Genomic DNA, 18,231 nt, shown 5'->3' with positions numbered 1-18,231 from the left:
AGGGCCTCAGTGTATTTTCAGAAGCATCACATACCCAGAAGGATGGCACTTTCAACTCAGAGCTCCTAAATCACTCTTACCATTGCACCCTGATATAATAGATGTATTAGAGGCCAAACTTTTGGATAACATTTATGTACATAACATCATATGTATTCAGCTGACAATGAGAAATTTTAACTATCTCAACAGGGTAGGTACTTTGCTGAGAAGCACATTCCCTTCTTGAAGATCAGTCTCTACAATAAGCCAAGATTAATCAGTAAATGTAGAATTAGAGGAACAAGGGTGAGCTGGTGAATCATGATGGCCAGTAGCATGAAGCTGTGCTACACTGCTACATCCACCTCCTTGTGGGGGGCCACACAACCTAAATTGCTAGAAGGAGAGAGCCCTAAGTCCAAAACAGGGCTAAAGACCATTTATCTCCAGATTCCTTTTTGATGTTATATGGAGCATCCACTTATATACGGCACAAGTGTTTTTTCCTCTGAAATCTGGTGAATCATCGTGGAAACTAAGGATTTCACCTTCAGTCATGATGAATGGATATAGCATGCTTTTCTTGTTGTAAAACTGGCTTTTAAGGTGGCTTCTTTTATAGATTCATTTACTAAGTAGTCAATGCAAGACAATGCACTTATTACTGAGCTATGAAGTGAACAAGACGTAATCATTGCCATCATAGAGATTATAGTCTAGAGGGAAAGTGACATCTAAACAGGTCCCCATCACACAGTAAGGAAAGTGCTATAGAGGGGATGAATAAATGCAGTGGACCATGGAAGTGCACCCAGTGGGGGCAGATTCTGCAGGAGACAGATATCCATTGTGTTCATAGCACTATCAGAGGATAATTATTTTATAAAACCAACTTCTGGGAGATGAGGCTTTCTGATTTCAGCTCCAACCTGCAAAGAGCCTGGAAATTGTCAGTTTCATCCCTATAATGAGAACAGTTATAAGGACAATTGTAAGTTGTACAAATTTAAAAACCAACAGCTTTTCTTGGGCCTATCAGAGCACTGAGGTAGCAAGGCAAATTGTCTCCTGAAATCTGGAGGAACAGCTGCATATAGAGAAATACAGCAGCCTAGATCTGCTTACCTGAAGGGTAATTCTGATCAATTGCTGGAGGCTGGATGTGGGCTAATGTGAGAACAAGAAGCTCCTGAAAGTTCCTTTCCCTCCAGGAACCCCACTAGGTTTTCAAGGCGAGGCACCAAAAAATATCCCTTTGTGATTTCATTATGAAATATGCCCAGAGCTTCTTTATAACCAACTCCTACTCTCCAAGGAAAAGAAGCTCTATTTTGAAACTTACCTCAGCTGGAAGAAGAGAATTCCTCCTCTGGGCTTCCTATCCCACTGAAACTGTGGGGAGTAGTCAACATAAGCTTTAGTGAACTAGATTGGGAGCACTGCACATGTGGAGGGAGTGAGAGACTGAGTGGAGGTGGAGAATGTATGCAACAGGGGAACACACTTATGGAGGTCACAGCCTCAAGATGCAGGCCCACTGAAACATTGAGACTTCATTTATGCCCATCATACATACCACCAACACTTCTGTATAAAAACAGTGTATTACAACTGGAAGAACTGCAAGATGAAAACTCTCTGTGGAAAAGTGCACAGGAAAGCCCATAATTAAGAGTGTAGATAAAACACACTAGAGGAATTTGAAGCATCTGGTTCCTATAGCTACAATAAACCTAGCCCAACTCCTAGACAGAGTCACATGAGTCTTCACACTAAGGGCCAATTTACCTTAGTTTCTGTTATCATGTAAAACTTGCTCGGCTTTCAAAAAAAGATTAAAAATCGTCCCAAGAGCAAGAAAAAAGCACACTCTGAAAATGCAAAGAAATTGTCAGAACCAGACTTAAATACAACAAAGATGTTATAAATGTCAGACAGAATTTACATCCACTATGAGGAGAGGTTATGAAAAGGTACAAATATATAGTTTGACTGAGGAAATAAGACCTGGTGTTGGCTAAATCAGTGGGGTGACTATAGTTTACAGTATTTTCTTGTATGTTTCAAAAGAGCTAGAAGAAAATGATTTGAATGTTTCTAACATGAAGAAAAGGCAAATATTTAAGGTGGTAGATATCCTGATTATATTGATTTAATGTTTATAAATTATATGAATGTGTTAAATTATTGCATATACCCCCAAAATACATACATATATTATGTATCAATTTAACAGGAAGTTGGGGCACTAATGGAAAAAGCAGACAATATGAAAACACAGATAAGTAATGTTGCAAAGAGATGGAAACTTTAAGAAAGATTCAAAAGAAAATGCTAGAAGTGGTTTTGATTTCTAGCATTTTCTTTTAAATGAAGAATGCCTTCAGTGGATTCAGGAGTTGAGGAAAGAATCAATGAATTTGAAGATAGGTCAATAGCAATTTTCCAAATTGAAATACAAAGAAAAAAGAATAAAAAGAAATAAAACATGTAACAACTGTTAGAATATTAAATACATATGATGGAAATGCCAGAAAAAAGAAAAAGAAAAAATAGAGCTTATGAAATACTTAAAGTAATAATGGCTAAGAACATTCCAGAATTAAGGGTACCAAATCAGAGGAAGCTCAGGGTACACTAAGGAGGATACTCACTGGACAAATACTTAGATGTGTCCAATTCAAACTGCTGAAAACCAAACACACAAAGAAAATCTTGAAATAAGTCAAAGGGAAAAAGCATAAATTTATAGAGCACTTTTCTCACCAGTTATAATGCAACTGATAAGAACATGAAGTAAAAAAAAATTCTGAGAAAAAAAAGAAAAAAACAAACCCTAGACTTCTAGCAAATTCTATTCTTTATAAATAAGGCAGAAATACTTTTTTGGACAAACAAAACTACTCATTGGCAGTAGAACTTTCCCATAAGAAATATTGAAAGATTTTCAGACAAGCAATATGTTTTTCAGAAACTTAGAAATTCATAAAGAAAGAGAATCAGAGAAGAAATAAATAGAAGTAAAATGAAATCTTTTATTTTTTGTATTCTTCATTGATCTAAAATATAATCATTAGTTTAAACTAATAGTAGTTACAATGTTCTGGCTGATTTATAGCATATGAATAAGTGAAATAAATAACAGCAATGTCACAAAATACAGGACGAAGAAATTGGGAATAATGTTATATGGTACCTGCACTGCATGCAAAATGACAAACCATTATTTGAAGATGGACATACATTAGTTTAAAATTTGTACTATAAACTCTACAGCAACCACTAAAACCAAAGACTCTGAGAAAAAGTGAGAGGAGAAGGGGAAGAACCAAAAAACAGATGCAAAAAGCAGAAAACAGTTACAAGCACCCAAATATATTACTAATTACTTTAAATGTGTATGATCTAAATACATCAATTATAAGAATAGAGTTTGTCAAAGAATGTAGATTTGAAAAACAAGAGACTCAGCTGGGTTAAAAAATAAAGGAACATTTTTTTCCCATAAATGTAAAAGCTGATCCCCAAATCCATATGAAAATGGAAGGGATCTTGAATAACCAAACGACCCTGAGAAACAACAAAGTTGGAGGGCTCACAGGTACCAATTTTAAAAGTTAATGACTCCTTTCACTTAACACTATGTTTAGGGTCCCTCCATGTCTTATGGCAGTGCATGTCTTTTTATTGCTAAATAATATCCCATTGTATGGATGTACCACTGTTTCTTCATTCTTCCATTTCAGGGCATCTTGGTTGTTTCCAGTTTGGGACAAGTATGAATAAAGCTGCTGTAAACACTCATGCAGGTTTTTATGTGGATATGTTTCCAACTCATTTGGGGTATGATTGCTAGATTTATGTTCAAATTTTTTAAAATGGACTATGTTTAATTTTGTAAGAAACTGTCAAAAATTCTTTCAAAGTGCCTGTATTATTTTGCATTCCCACTAGCAATGATTGAGAGTTCCTCTTGCTCTACATTCTCATCAACATTTGATAATGTCAGATTTTTTTAGATTTTTAGTCATTCCAACAGATGTGCAATGGTGTGTCAATGTTTTTTAACAGCTATTCCTGAATGATGTATGATGTCTTCATATGTTTGTAATCTGGATATCTTCTCTAATGAGGTGTCTCTTCATATCTTTTGCCTAATTTTGAAATTGAGGTGTCGTGTTGTTGAAAGAGTTCTTTGTATATTTTGGGTAGAAGTCCTTTGTCAAACATATGTTCTAAAATAGTTTATCCAAGACTGTGACTTCTCTTTTCATTTTCTTAGTGATATCTTTCACAAAGAAGACATTTTTAATTTTAATAAAGTTAAATTTACTGATTTTCCTTTCATGAATCATCCTCTTGGTGTTGAATCTAGATTTTGATTTATAAATTTGTATTTACATTTAGGTATATTTTGAGTAAGCTTTTGCAAAAGGTATATGGTGTGTAGCTAGATTCTTTGGGGTTTTGTTTTGTTTGTTGCTTTGCTTTTTGTTTCGCATATGGATATCCAATTATCCCAGTATCAATATTTGTTCAAAATATTCTTATTCCTTCATTCAATTGTCTTTACCCCTTTGTCAAAGATTAATTGACTATATTCAGAGGACCTATTTCTATGCCCTCTGTTCTATTACACTTAACTGTTTGTCAATTATTTTTCCAATATTCAGTTGCCTTGACTATTAGTCAGCTTTATAGTAAATCTTGATGTATGGTAGTGTCTATCCTCCATCTTTGTTCTTCTTATTATGTTAGTTATTCTAGGTCTTTTGTATTTGCATATAGAATCCATTCATCAATACCTACCATATACCTGGCTGACATTTTGATTGAGCTTACATTGAATTTGTAGAGCAAGTTAAGAAAACCTGACATTTGTGCAATGTTGCATCATCCTATCCATGAACATGGAATATCTCTCTATTAATTTCAATCTTTATTAATTTATTTCATAGGAGTTTTATCGTTTTTCTCATATAGATCCTATATATATTTTGGTAGGTAATATCAGAGTATTTCTTTCCTTTTTTTTTTTGTTTGTATGCTAATGTAATTGTATTTCGTGTTAACTTTAAATTCCGATTGTTCATTTCTAGTATCTGAAAAACAAACATATCAACCTTGCAACCTGCAACCTCATTACAACCACTTATGAATTTCAGAGTTTGTTGTTGCTACTTCTTTAGGATTTTCTACATAGACAATCATGTCATCGGTAAACAAATATAGCTTTATCTCTTCCTTTCTAACCTGTACACCTTTTATTTTCTTTTGTTGTTTTCTTATATTAACTATGACTTCCTGTATAAAGGGTTTTTTTGATTGTTAGCATGGCATCACAGCTCATAGCAACCTCAAACTCTTGGTCTCAAGAGATCCTCTTGCCTCAGCCTCTTAAGTAGCTAGGGCTACAGGCATCCACCACAATGCCTGGCTACCTTTTCTATATTTAGTAGAGACAGGGTCTCACTCTTGCTCAGGCTGGTCTCAAACTCCTGAGCTCAGGTGATCCACCCACCTTGGCCTCAGAGTGGTAGGATTACAGATGTGAGCCGCCATGCCTAGCCTATATGAAGCTTAATAGGTATGGAGAGAGGGAACATACCTATCTGTCCCGTCTTGAGGGGGAGCATCTAGTTTTTCATCAGTAAGTATAATGTTAGCTGCAGGTTTGTCGTAGACATTCTTAATCACATTAAGGAACTTCCTCTCCTCTACTAGTTTACTGAGAGCTTCTATCTTGAATAAGTATTGAGTCAAATGCTCTTTCTGAATATATTCTGAATATGATCAGATGATTTTTCTGCTTTAGCTTGTTGATTTAATGAATTATATTGATTTAGTTTTGAATGCTTAACCAGCTTTGCATATCTGGAAAAAAGTTCTAGTTGGTTGTTGTATAATTCTTTTATTCATTGTTGGTTTTATTCAATTGTTGGTTTTGATTTGATAACATTTGGTTGATGACTTTCACATCTATTTCCATGAGAAATATCAGTATATAATTTTTCTTTCTTTTAGTGATTTAGCTACTTCCCTCTACTTTCACTTTCTGGAAGAGATTATAAATAAATAGTATAGTTTGTTCCTTAAATGTTAAATAGAATTCACCAGTAAATCCATGTGGATCTGGTGCTTTAGTTTTAGAAGAACCTGAATATAGAAATTGGTCTATTTGTGTCATCTATTTCTTCTTGTGTGAATTTTGATGTTTAGTTTCTTTCAAGAAATTGGTTTATTTCATCTAAATTATTAAATTTTTGATCATAGAGCTTCCTTATATTCCTTTATTATCTTTTTAGTGACATCAGAATTGTTAATAATTACCTCTTTAATTTCTGATTTAGTCATTTTTGTCTTCTCTTTTTTTATACTGGCTAGAAGTTTATCAATTTTATGGATCTTTTTAAAGAATCAACCCTTAGTTGTGTTGATTTTCTCTATTCATTTCCTGTTTTCAATCTTATTGATTTTTGCATACTGGATCTACAGAGATCTTTGGCATTATTTTAATTAATAATGATGCTCCTAAAACTGAAATAGGTTGGAAAACTGAAATAATGGAAAAAGTCTAGGTCTTGTAAGCACCAAGTTGATTTATATCACCACAATACAGAGGTAATACAGCACTTAAATAAATTTCAAGATTTAAGCCAGTTCACTCATTCCTTGAATGAATATGAGGCTGGTCTATTTCACTACTGATCAGCCAAAATTTTGTACTTTTAACCTTCTCAGAAAGACTGACAGGCATTTACCAGGGCAACTGCACATTGAGGAAGAAGAACACATCAGAATTTGGAGGAACTGCTTACTGGAAATTAACCCTGAACTTGTGATAATTCCTACAAAGTCAAAACACCATAATGAGCCAGTGTAGGAGTTTGTAGATATCACATGATCAATGAAGTTTTAGTTCAAATCCTTCTCACAGTGGACACAATGTGTCTCTGTTCCCACCTTGTGGATATTTCTCAAGGTCTAAAATGTATAGTTGGAATTTAAAAATTCCCCTAATTGACAGCATTCCCAAGATTATTTTTTTGACTCCTGGAATAGAAGCTGTTGTTGTAGAAAAGGGAAATGGAAGACCCTAGAATGACCTCAACCTGCCAACATGGTGACCCAAAAGCAATGCCACATTCCAAGAGGGACCATCAAAGACTTAAAAGATACAGGAGTGGGCAGCATCCAGGGCTCAAAGGAATAGGGAGCCAGCCCCATATACCAGAAGTGGCAGGGTCACACCTAGCCCCGCCAAAAAAAAAAAAAAGAGAGAGAGAGAGAGAGAGAAAGATACAGGTGTAGTAATTCCTATCACATTATTATGCAACTCTCCCAGAGCAATGTCTTTTCTAGAACCTGGTATATGTTAATAGTTACTAATCTGGAAAATTTTTCTTTTCTTTTTTAAACTTGTTGATAAGATCAATAGAAATAGTTTGCTTTTAGTTGGCAGGAACATCAGTATAGCTTCATGGTCTTAGCTAGAGGTACATCATCTCTCAAACTCCATGTCAGAATTTAGTCAGGAAGGACTACAATCCTCTACACTTCATAGGAAAGCATGCCTGTTAATTATCGATTCCCTGAGGATTGGAACAAATGAGCAAAACATAGCAACTTCTATAAACATCTTGACAAAACACATGCATGCTACAAGGTGGCACATGAATTTCAGAAAAACTCAAGAGCTTTTAACTTCAGTGAAATTTCTAGGGGTCCAGAGCATATTGAGATATCCTTACCAAAATGAAGGTAAAGTTGATGCACCTATCCTCTCATATCAAAAGAGACAAAAAGCTAGTGAGCTTCTTAGCACTTTAGAAGATGTATATATACTATAGGCCACATACCCAGAGAGGAAGAGTAGCAAAAAATGTGTACTCATTTTAAGAAAGAGAAATCTATAATAAAATTGTAATACTCATATCACATTTGACTTCAGCAATTTCAAGAGGTGCTCAAATGTTACTTGCATTTATCTTTTCTTATCAGCATATATTGAGAATTACCATTTCAATGCATTTTTTTCCTTTCTTAAAATGTGTATTCTTTTTTGGCACTCTCTGTAAACACACACACACCTTATTTGGACATGTTACAAAGGCCCACTGGCAAGTAAATTTGAAAATCTTCCAGGATTTAGGAAAACTTGGAAGAAAAGAAGTCTTTGTAAAAGATCTAGGCTTCAATACAAGCGGCTCTTCCATTTTGACCTCAATTCCCAGAGGATCCATAGTTTAGGGGGTGTCCGTAGCACATAGGAAGGCTTTAGGAAACATTTGCCTCCTGTAGGTAAAGCATGGTGAGATGCACTTTGGATTTAAGCAATTCTCTCCTATATAGATAAACATATTTCTTTAGCTTCTGTATTTTTCTTGGACCCTAGTAGAGACCAAATACTTGACCAGGGGCCATCAAATTGCAATGCAACCTGAGCATCCAGAAACTGGACAAACCCATAAATTTTGGTGCACATAGCAGCACTCTGACAACAAACGGGAATGGTACGTATGAGATGGGAGCCATGAACAACTTAAAGCTACACGAGCAAGTGGCCCCCAAACTCATAGTCCCTAATACTACTACCTTGCTGTTTCTGTCTCTATCCATATCCACTGCCTCATGGAGGGCTTTCCCTAGCACTGCTTGATTAAGAAAAAAGTTGGTACCAGTTTATAGATGGCTCTGCACAAGATGGCACCCACTAACAGTGAACAGCTCCAGCACTTCAGCTGCACTCTTGGGATTCCCTGATCTAGAAGGATAAAAGAGTTCCCCCTTTTTTGCACCAGTCAGCTTTCACCTATGGTATTGTGTTCTGCTTTGGATCTCACCTTTTAAAAATATATAGATGAATTTAAGCAGCACTTAAACATGACTTTCAAGGTGGTGAAAAGAATTTGAAGCCATGCTATGCAAGAAATGTTAAAGTAACTAAAGTAATTTAGTCTGCAGAAAACACCACTCAGGTGGGGGAAATCATCGATGTTCATATATTTCAGAAAGGTTAATTCTTCAGAATAGCTTCTCTTAATTTTAAACATTGCAATTCAAGCCACCAGTGACTTTGTGCAAGTTATTTAAATGTCTTGAACTTTAATTTCTACATCTATAAAAAATAAAAGTATAAATTTTTGTCCAAATGCCTAAATTATGAATTATAAAATGTGTCAAGATCCAACATCTTGAAGTTTATAGAGTACTTTAATCAATTGGAAAGTATATTTTAAATGTAAGCCATTCTTGTCTTCTTTATTATCAAAAGCATTTGTAAAGATGTTAATATATGCTGATCACATACTGGGGTTTTTGATAAATATAAAATCTAGTCTTTTTCTTCTCCTAATTTTCATTTTAATTGGAAAGTTAGGAGAAACTTCAATATATAAATATCCATAAATGCATAAAGGAAAACATAGCCATAGAAATATGTGTGTCCATGCACACACACAACACTTACCATAAGGCAGCACTAAGTGTGTGTATAAGAAAACTCTGGTTAAAAGGAAAGGAAAATTTTACCCAAACTGCTTTTTAAAAAATAAAGAGAATTTAATGGATCATATGTACAAAAAGCACAATGATGAAAATCCTTTTTTCATTTTAGTCAAGGTTAATATTGTACTTTGATGAGGAAAGCAAAGACCCAGTTTCATGACATCTCTCCACTCCGCCTTCTACAGCACAAGACTTCAGACTGCACTAAAATCTCAACATGATCAACAGAAATTCTCAGGACCTCGTGTTAATTCATCCACAATTGACACAAAAGAAATAGTCCAGTGGTTCCATATAAAGGCTATAATCCAACTACAGCCCAAGATGAAGGGGAAAGAGGAGGGAGAGGGGAGGGGAGCAGGGGAGAAAGGGTGGAGGGAGAGTAGTTGGTGGGACACACCTATAGTGCATTTTACAAGGGTACATGTTAAATCTACTAAGTGTGGAATATTAATGTCTTAACGCAATAACTAAGAAAATGAGGTGAAGGCTATGTTAACCAGTTTGATGAAAGTATTTCAAATTGTATATAAAACCAGCACATTGTGCCCCATAATTGCATTCATGTACACAGCTATGATTTAAAAAAAAAAAAAAATGATGGCTGAAGTGAGAACATTTAAAAAAAAAGAAAGAAAAAAATGGTCCAGTGGTGCCAATAAAAGACCTAAGGTTTTGTGACCTGTAACTACCTACACACTAATCCCCGTGACCAGGGGATGGTATATTCTATCTTTTTATTTTTATTTTATTATTATTTTTATTTATTTATTTTTATTTTTTTTTTTTTTTTTGCAGTTTTTGGCTGGGGCCAGGTTTGAACCCGCCACCTCTGGTATATGGGGCCAGCGCCCTACTCCTTTGAGCCACAGGTGCTGCCCTATTTTTTAATTTTTTTCATATCCTAACTGTGTACATTAATGCATTTGTGGGGCATAGTGTGCTGATTTTGTATATGATTGGGCATGCTTACATCAAACTGGTTAACGCAGCCTTCACCTCTCTTACTTAATCATTGCATTGAGACATTTATACTCTACTCTTAATAGATTTGACATGTACCCCTGCATTATGCACACGGTGGGATGGTGTGTTCTAATAGGCTTACCCCATTCTACTGTTTCTGAACGAGAAAAAGAGTCAGCCTCAGCCACAGGGCAGGGAATGCTCAGAGGAGTGCTTTACTCAAAGCGGCCAACAGAGCAGAACTGGGAGGGAAAGGAGGAGGAAGGAGAAGGGAGGAAGGAGAAGGATGGCAGCAGCAGCAACGTCGGAGGTCTGTTCACTGCACTGTGGAGACAAATGAGTAACCCCAAACAGGTGTTCCAAAAATTCAGATGAGGAAAGAGTCTAAGAGCTGTGACCTTCCAGAGCACTTCTCACAGGCTGTAGAACTTGAATGGAGATTGCACTCACAAGTCCATCATGCCAATCCGTGTATAGCAACAGTAAAAATTAACGATGAAGAGGAGAGTGGAGAGAACTCTAGGATAATCATTGCTTTCCACCCTTGTTTGGGGACTGTGTAGATGTAGCTGGAAAAGTGAGGTAGAAAGAGCTTTATTCTGGTTAAATTTGTAAATCTTGAATTTCATCATGTGCATTTTGTGGTCAAATAAATTGATATCCAAGATAGTGATTCTTGGGAAATGTAATATTTTCCTTCACATAATGTCTCACCTGACCTTAACACAACACTGGAACTTTCAAATGTTTTTCTAATACAGAAAAGGTAGAATTAAGCAGCAATTAACTGAATATATTATCTTTCTTAGCTATTTGAACTTCAATTTAAATGCCTGCATTTTAAAAAATATTGTTTATTTTAATAGCAATGTTTAATATCTAGGTGACAATTTCACCATCTTAATGTATTATGTTTCAGAGACACATGAGGCTAATAGGAATGAGATGACTACCTATGTGACCTAAAACATTTATCTGAGACCCCAACTACTCATGTGACCTAGAATATTTATTTTGGACCCTGACAGACATATCAACTTCAGTGGCATAAATACTTATATAGAAGTTGACCTTATTTATAAATTTCAAAGAAAATATTTAGATCCCCAAATCTCTGCCTCAGAAAAACTTCATAAGATATACTTACGAGGCCAGAGGGTGGTGGAAATGGCTGCTACCCAGTCATAAGTGAGCAGATGTCACGGCTGTGCACTGTGACCAATAGATTTATAATTGCTATAAGCTAAAAATGCCCACAGTCAGGGTTATACTAAAGGTTGTGTATGATGAATTGGGTGGGAAATGGAGTGCTTAAAACCTAAAGTCAGTAATTTTTTCGTATTGTGTTTGTTTGTTCATTCATTTAAACCAATGATATTGAACGTGTCAAAAGAAAAATTGCCAACAATTCCTTGGAGACAATGTCCCTAATGAAGTTACAAAATCAAGTCCCAATCCTAGAGCCAAATCCCTCTCTCCCCTCTAACAATAATAGAGTGGTAACACCCTTTTGTATTATGTATAGAAGAGTAAGTGGAGATGGTCTGGAGCTGCCCAGCAGCTTAATTTTCCCAGCAAGTTACAATTTTTCTTTAACTCTCTTCCCTCCCCTAAGATACAGTAGGGTAAGCACCAGACTGGAAATCAGATGACCGGGTTTCAGCTCTACCTCTAACCAGCTGGGAACATCTTCAGCAAGTTACTTACTATCTCTGATTCTCGGCCTCTTCATATGCAAAAGAGAAACATTGTCATTTTTCAAGCTAACCTAGATTGTTATGAAAGTGCGTGCTACATGATTACACCTATAATGTATTCATTCCGTCAAGAATAGAATCACTTACACTTCCAAACCGTAATTAAAAATGAATAAAAAGAATAGGCTAGAGCAGCGGTTCTCAACCTGTGGGTCGTGACCCCTTTTAACTGTATTAAAGGTTTGCGGCATTAGGAAGGTTAAGAACCACCGGAGAAAAAAGAGAGGAAGAGTGGCTGACACTTTTCTCCTTCTCTAGCGCTCTGCATGAACCTCCACTATGGAATTTGGTCATTTTCAATGAATGTGTCTTACCTAGATGAAACTTAATTTCCTGAAAGATAAACAAACTTTGTTCCCAGTTTCCAGCAAATCTTTGATACTGGGACATATTTTAGGCCATAAAAAGCAAAATGGTTGGAATTAAAGCGTCCATTCTCACTTACTACAAAGTAGTGGTGGCCATTTGGGGTGTTTGCTTCCTTCCGAGGTTGGTAGATGCAGATTATCACGACCTCTCTGGGCAGGTTGCTGTCTCTTGATTATAAAACTGTGTTTCCTTTGTGGAGCAAGCCCTTTGCCTCCACTCCAGGACAGAATGATTCCCGTTTCTTGGGTCTCATGAGTTTTTCTTTCTCCTAATTGATGCCTTTGGCAGCTCTTTCTCATGTCTTTCTTGACCAGAGTTATTTTGTACCAATTGTCCTGTTGCCTTTCAGAAGCAGACCAGTTCTTCAGTGCAAGGTAAGGCCGCTCCAGAAACAATATTAGTATTCACATGATATACTGGGCATCTAAAAGGGCAGATGCCTTGCGGGGCAGTGTAGCAGAATAATCAAAATAACCCTGAGCCATAGCAAGAGGGAACACAGGCTTTGTCCAAAACAACTTACTGTGTCATCTTGGGAAGATGACTTAACCCCTCCACATCTTCTCTCAGTACAATAAGTGGTGAAAAAAGATAATTTCTGAGCCCTCTTTTATTCTGGATATCCAGAGTTAAAGGCATATTTGTGTCACTTTATGGTGACAGCAGAATTGTCTGTATATTGAGAAGGGTTAGAGTCAAAGCCAAGAAAATCAGCCCTACATTAGGCCCAACAATAAATCTCTGTAATCTTGGAATAAATAAATGTGAGAAAAGGGCTAGTGAACCGGATTCCCTATGCCTGTGAGCCCATGTCAGGTGTGTACTTCAGCAGCAATCCTGGGGACTTTCTATAATGGCTAAGGAAAGTTGGGCTGATTAAAGCTTCCAGAATGAGTGAGTTGGCTAGCCACATGCTTCAGTAGTTATTAAAATTATGACCATATATTATATCTTTCTCTTGCCGGACTAGCATCACCAAAATAGCCACTAATGTCATTTTGTTCTTCCAACTAAAACGTTAAGGAAGAATGTCATCACTCAGTAAGTAGAGATTTGTTTCACTAGACACCATAAGTTCATAGGTCATTCATTCTTTCAGTGAACACTGAGAAACGGCTGTGTACCAGACACTGTGTGAGATTCTGACTGGACAGCGTATATGAATCAGACCTCTATCTGTTCCAAGGGAGTTTATGCACAAACACGCACCCTCTTACATACACTCATACAGCTATAATAAACGGCAAAAATGATAAATAAGCACCAGGAGGGAGGCACAGATGAAGCAATCAGAGAAGGCAAATATTCCAATTCAGGGCACAAGGCAAGAATTTTATGGGGTAAGAATCGTGTACTATGTCTTGAAGGCTGGATTAGGGTTGACCTGTGGAAATGACATGAAATAGCAAAGGCTAGAAAACACATCATAAGTGAGAATGAAACGGACACCAGTTATAACACCTAACATTTACCGAGTACTAAGAACTTCAAATATAAGGTCTCAGAATCCTCATAACCACCAAGGGCTGGTCTGACTGCTCGCCTATCTTCAGATGGAAAAACTAAGGCCCAGACACCTTTCCCCAGTTCTCCCATCAAGACATAGGAAACTGCTAAGGATAGCTGAAGCACGTGGCTGTAGCAGGGAAGAAGGAAAATATCCAAATGGTTCCTTGTGGCTGGAGAATAAATAGACTAGAATGCTGGATTCAGTGAATGAAACTTAGGGGGAATTCAAATGAACTAAATAGGCAGCAAAAAGTCAGACCCTCCATACTCACACGCATAAAGCAAAACCAAGCAAAGCTCTCTCTGCTCTGCACATCATTTAAAGTGGCCCCAAACCAACACTCCTTGAGCGCCTTGTCAGTGACCTTTGATGTGGCAGTCCCATCTCAAAGTAGTATCAGTGCCTTTTCTAATACGACCCTGTCCTCAGGCATGAAGGTGGGGAAACCGGGCTGGAACACAGTTCATCTTTTTAAAATGTTACATTCAATTTAGGCTTTGATATTTAAAAAATGTATATATGTATGCAGGCACCTGACATGTATACATTATATGTTATGTACATTATATACACTATAATGCTTGCCAATCATTTCCATCCTACCATTGGGAATTGACAACTGAAGATGATACAACTTAAAATCCCCTGGCACTTACACACTCTCCACATTGCCCAGGAAACAATTAAATTGTGTCGCTTCTGTGCTTTAGTCATCATAACATGATTCTATTACTCCACTGAGTTGGTTGGTAACCAGATGTACATAAGGCATTTAGCAAAGACAGGTCCCCTAAGTGGACACACGTTAATTCCTCCCTAAAAGTCTTGTAAATAAAAGATGTACCAGAACCTTAAAGGATGCTCTGTTGTCACAGAGATTAGTAAATTGGCCTGGATTTTGTTCTCTTGTTTGATCAGCCGTTTAGGAATTAGCTTCCCCTTAGCCGGCTACACTCATATTAAAACTGTGTATTATCTACACCAGTGTTTTCTGTAAAATATGAAATTCCGATGAGATGTTTGTATGCTGCCGTTAGTAAGTTTGTGCTATGGGGATTTGTACTGAGTCTACTTTATTTATAATTGGTTTATCATTTCAGCAGCTATGCAGAAATACGGTTGATAGCTAAAACATGCATCCTCCAAGGACATCTATTCCAGGTCTCTAAGTTAAATTAGCAACGTTTTTATCCCTGTCTTGCATTTTCCCATTTAGCAAGCTGCTTTAATAATCCTAATAGCTATTATTTATTGAGCTTTTGTCATTTTTTGTGTTTTTCGACTCTGATTTTGATCAAATTTTAAAAAGACTCGAGACATCTCTTGCAGTTGTTCTGGGTTATGATTTTAAGGTCTGATGCCTTTAATACAGCAGAGCATTCAGTGAGTAACCTAATACCCGTGTTTCCTACAACTGGTAGTAATCCCGTGCTGAAATCCTATGAGTGCAGTGATGTTCCCCTGAGAAAAAATGTTTTAAAAGCTTATTTTAGAATGGAGATAGTCATTTGGTATTGTTCACTTAGAGAGAATTGTCAAAGGAGATATAAAAGCAATGGTATTTCTCTAGATAAATGTTCACAGCCATTCCAATGTTCAAATTCAAAGCTTTAACTATTTCAGCCATCTTTTCTCCCCAGCCACTAAATGATTTTTCCCTTACATTTCTTCATATGTTATGTATTTTTACATAGCCTGGTGGGTAGTTGGACATTTTTTTGCCTGTCTACCTATACATACTCATTTCAATAATTCAGCATATAATTTTAGGGGTATTTAATACACAACTGGTGTTTGTAGAAGCCTCTTCCACTAATTATTGGATTAAAGTGGAATGCATAGAATTATTTGAAATTGTTTCAGTTTGAAATTACCCAAATTATAAGGGTTACTGTTTAAAACATGACATGTCTTGCCAGAGGGAGTTCCATTTTTTAAAAATTTTTTTTAAGAGATGGAGACTTGCTATATTGCCTAGGCTACACCCAAACTCCTGGATTCAAGCAATCCTGTTACCGCTGCCTCCTGCGTAGATGGGACTTCAGGTGCGAGCCACCACCTCCCACTTGCCACAGGGAATTTTAAGTAGCCATCTGTGACCATTAGAATGCATATCTCAAAGAAAACTGAAACCACCACTCAAGTTTTTCATGTATTATTGAACAGAAAGACCCACTCAATAAGAAATCAAACTCTTGTTTTCCATAATTTCACCATAATTTTATTTTATATTTACAGTCTTCAATTTTTAATGCAAGGATTTTGCTGAGGATTTCGGGGATTAGGGAATAGAGATGGGGTGTGGCGGGCAGGGATCAGAGGTCTGATATGGACAACAGTAATTAATAAAGCTAACAGGACGTGAAAGTCTTCCAGAAGAAATTCTTGCAGCCAGCTTTGCGTTCTCGAGGGGCCATCGCTGGGTTCGAGTTAGCAGATCTCTGCAGCTCCAGCCTCATTTCATCCTGCTCAGCGGCGGGGGACAAATCTTCAGGTTCCAGGGCATCGTTCTCCGTCTGGTTGGGTTCAGACAGCAGCTCTGCCAGGAAGTACTTGGCCAGTTCCTGTATAGGGAAGAAGGGAAAGGAAAGGAGAGAAAGAGGAAAGGAGGAGGAAGAGGAGAATAGGGGGAAAAAATGGAAATGCTTAGTTTGAAGAACAGATTTAGTCACACGCACAAGCCCCAGTTTTCACAGCTGTGCAGTTTTGTCACACTTAAAATCAATTAAGGATATCAAATAAACGGAGTTGATACAGTCACCAAGTTACACAGTAAAGCTACGGAAACGCGAATGTCCCTGCACGCTTTATGCCCCTGCAGGCTTCACACATGCGTCATTAAACCGGTTTTTGCAAAGGTAAAGGATGTGCTGACAGTTGAACTCAACCTCCATAATGAGCTACGAAGGGGAATCGTTCTCACCGTCTTTACGACGCAAACTGTGGCGGAACAGGGCCTTTTACCATTGCGAATAGACCGTGTTCGGTCAGTAAAGCGTCCCTTGCCCCAAGCCCCCTTGTATGAAAAGAAGGTACCGCTTAGGAAGGCGGCTGCATCCGGGGGCCAGATTTCAGCACCTGGGTCAGCACCTCCCTTGAGCCCCGGGGATGGAGGCGGTCATCCCTTTCGGCTCAGACAACTATCCGGGGCTTGGAATTTTCTTGAATACCAAAGAACTCACCTGAATACTGGCCAGCTGCTCCGACCAGGTAAGAGGGGATGCTAGACTTTGAAAGTTTTCGCAAAAACTTTGGAAGCTGAGGGAGGAACCCAGGAAAGCCCCAATCCAGCACCTCTCAAGCGCAAAGGCTAAGGGAGGAAGGAGATCCGGGAGAGGGGGAAAGGAAAAGAGAAAGACGTCGAGGGAGTCTGCTTACCTGCTTCCCTGCGGCAGCGGCCAGGGACTTCTGCAGAAACTGACGGAGTCTGGGGTCCGAGGGCGCGGCGGCGACACCGCCCAGGGCCAGGACGATGGAGAGCGCAGCCAGCGCGCACTGAAGGCGGCAGGACAGCATCTCGGCGGCGCCGGGGATGCCGATCTAGAGAGCGGTGGGTCAAACTCCAGGAGCAAGTCTGCAGGCAGCGGCGACCGCTCGGATCCTCGGCCACTCCTAAAGCGGCTTGCGAGCTCTCAGCCGTCTCACCCCCTTTTAAACACTCTCTCTGACGTCAGGATAGGAGGCGCCCCCAGATCTCACCAGCGCTTTTACGCACCATTAGCCTCGGGAAATCACTCACAGAAGTGAGGGGAGGCGGCACAATCTAAAGTGGCTCACTTAAATAAATAAATAAATAAAACCGCGCCCGCACCAGCACACAGGATCCCACATGCTGCACTATTCATGCAGTCTTTTATTTCTCTCGCTGATAAGAACGCATTCCATAATTTCACTCACACACACGCACAGCTGCACACTCGCTGACACACAAACAGATGCTCCAAGAGCCGCCCTTGAAAAGCAAATACACAATGGCACGTAGGTGCACACGCATCAGTGCACCTGCACAACTCCGCTGTCGTTGTGCTCAAACATTTTAGGAGGGCCAGACAAATGCAAAAAGTGTGTGTGTGTGGCAAGTGGAGATTCAGAATCATTGCTCTCAAAACAGATTTGAGAATGGGATGTGCACAGGAGATG

The 18,231-nt window shown here is 38.1% G+C and overlaps 1 protein-coding gene across 1 annotated transcript; it reads right to left on the bottom strand.

Annotated features, from left to right (window-relative positions):
- Nucleotides 1-16,294: 16,294 nt before the first annotated feature.
- SST (somatostatin) lies at nt 16,295-17,734 on the bottom strand. The gene is made up of 2 exons (XM_003792714.2): nt 17,470-17,734; nt 16,295-16,655 (listed from the first exon to the last, which is right to left on the bottom strand). The coding sequence occupies exons 1-2, from the start codon at nt 17,605-17,607 to the stop codon at nt 16,443-16,445; spliced, it is 351 nt and encodes a 116-aa protein (XP_003792762.1). The 5' UTR covers nt 17,608-17,734; the 3' UTR covers nt 16,295-16,442.
- Nucleotides 17,735-18,231: the final 497 nt, after the last annotated feature.

The sequence above is a fragment of the Otolemur garnettii genome, unplaced genomic scaffold (assembly GCF_000181295.1).
Source record: "Otolemur garnettii isolate 467f Iridium unplaced genomic scaffold, OtoGar3 scaffold00060, whole genome shotgun sequence".
NCBI lineage: Eukaryota > Metazoa > Chordata > Mammalia > Primates > Galagidae > Otolemur > Otolemur garnettii.
This window is presented reverse-complemented; position numbering and strand designations above follow the sequence as displayed.

Bases quoted from the DNA above. Each gene is read 5' to 3' on its own strand.
- SST (XM_003792714.2), bottom strand. From the start codon at position 17,607: ATGCTGTCCTGCCGCCTTCAGTGCGCGCTGGCTGCGCTCTCCATCGTC. The intron at 16,656-17,469 runs GTAAGCAGACTC...TTCCCTATACAG, and splicing joins CCGCTGCCGCAGGGAAGCAG to GAACTGGCCAAGTACTTCCT.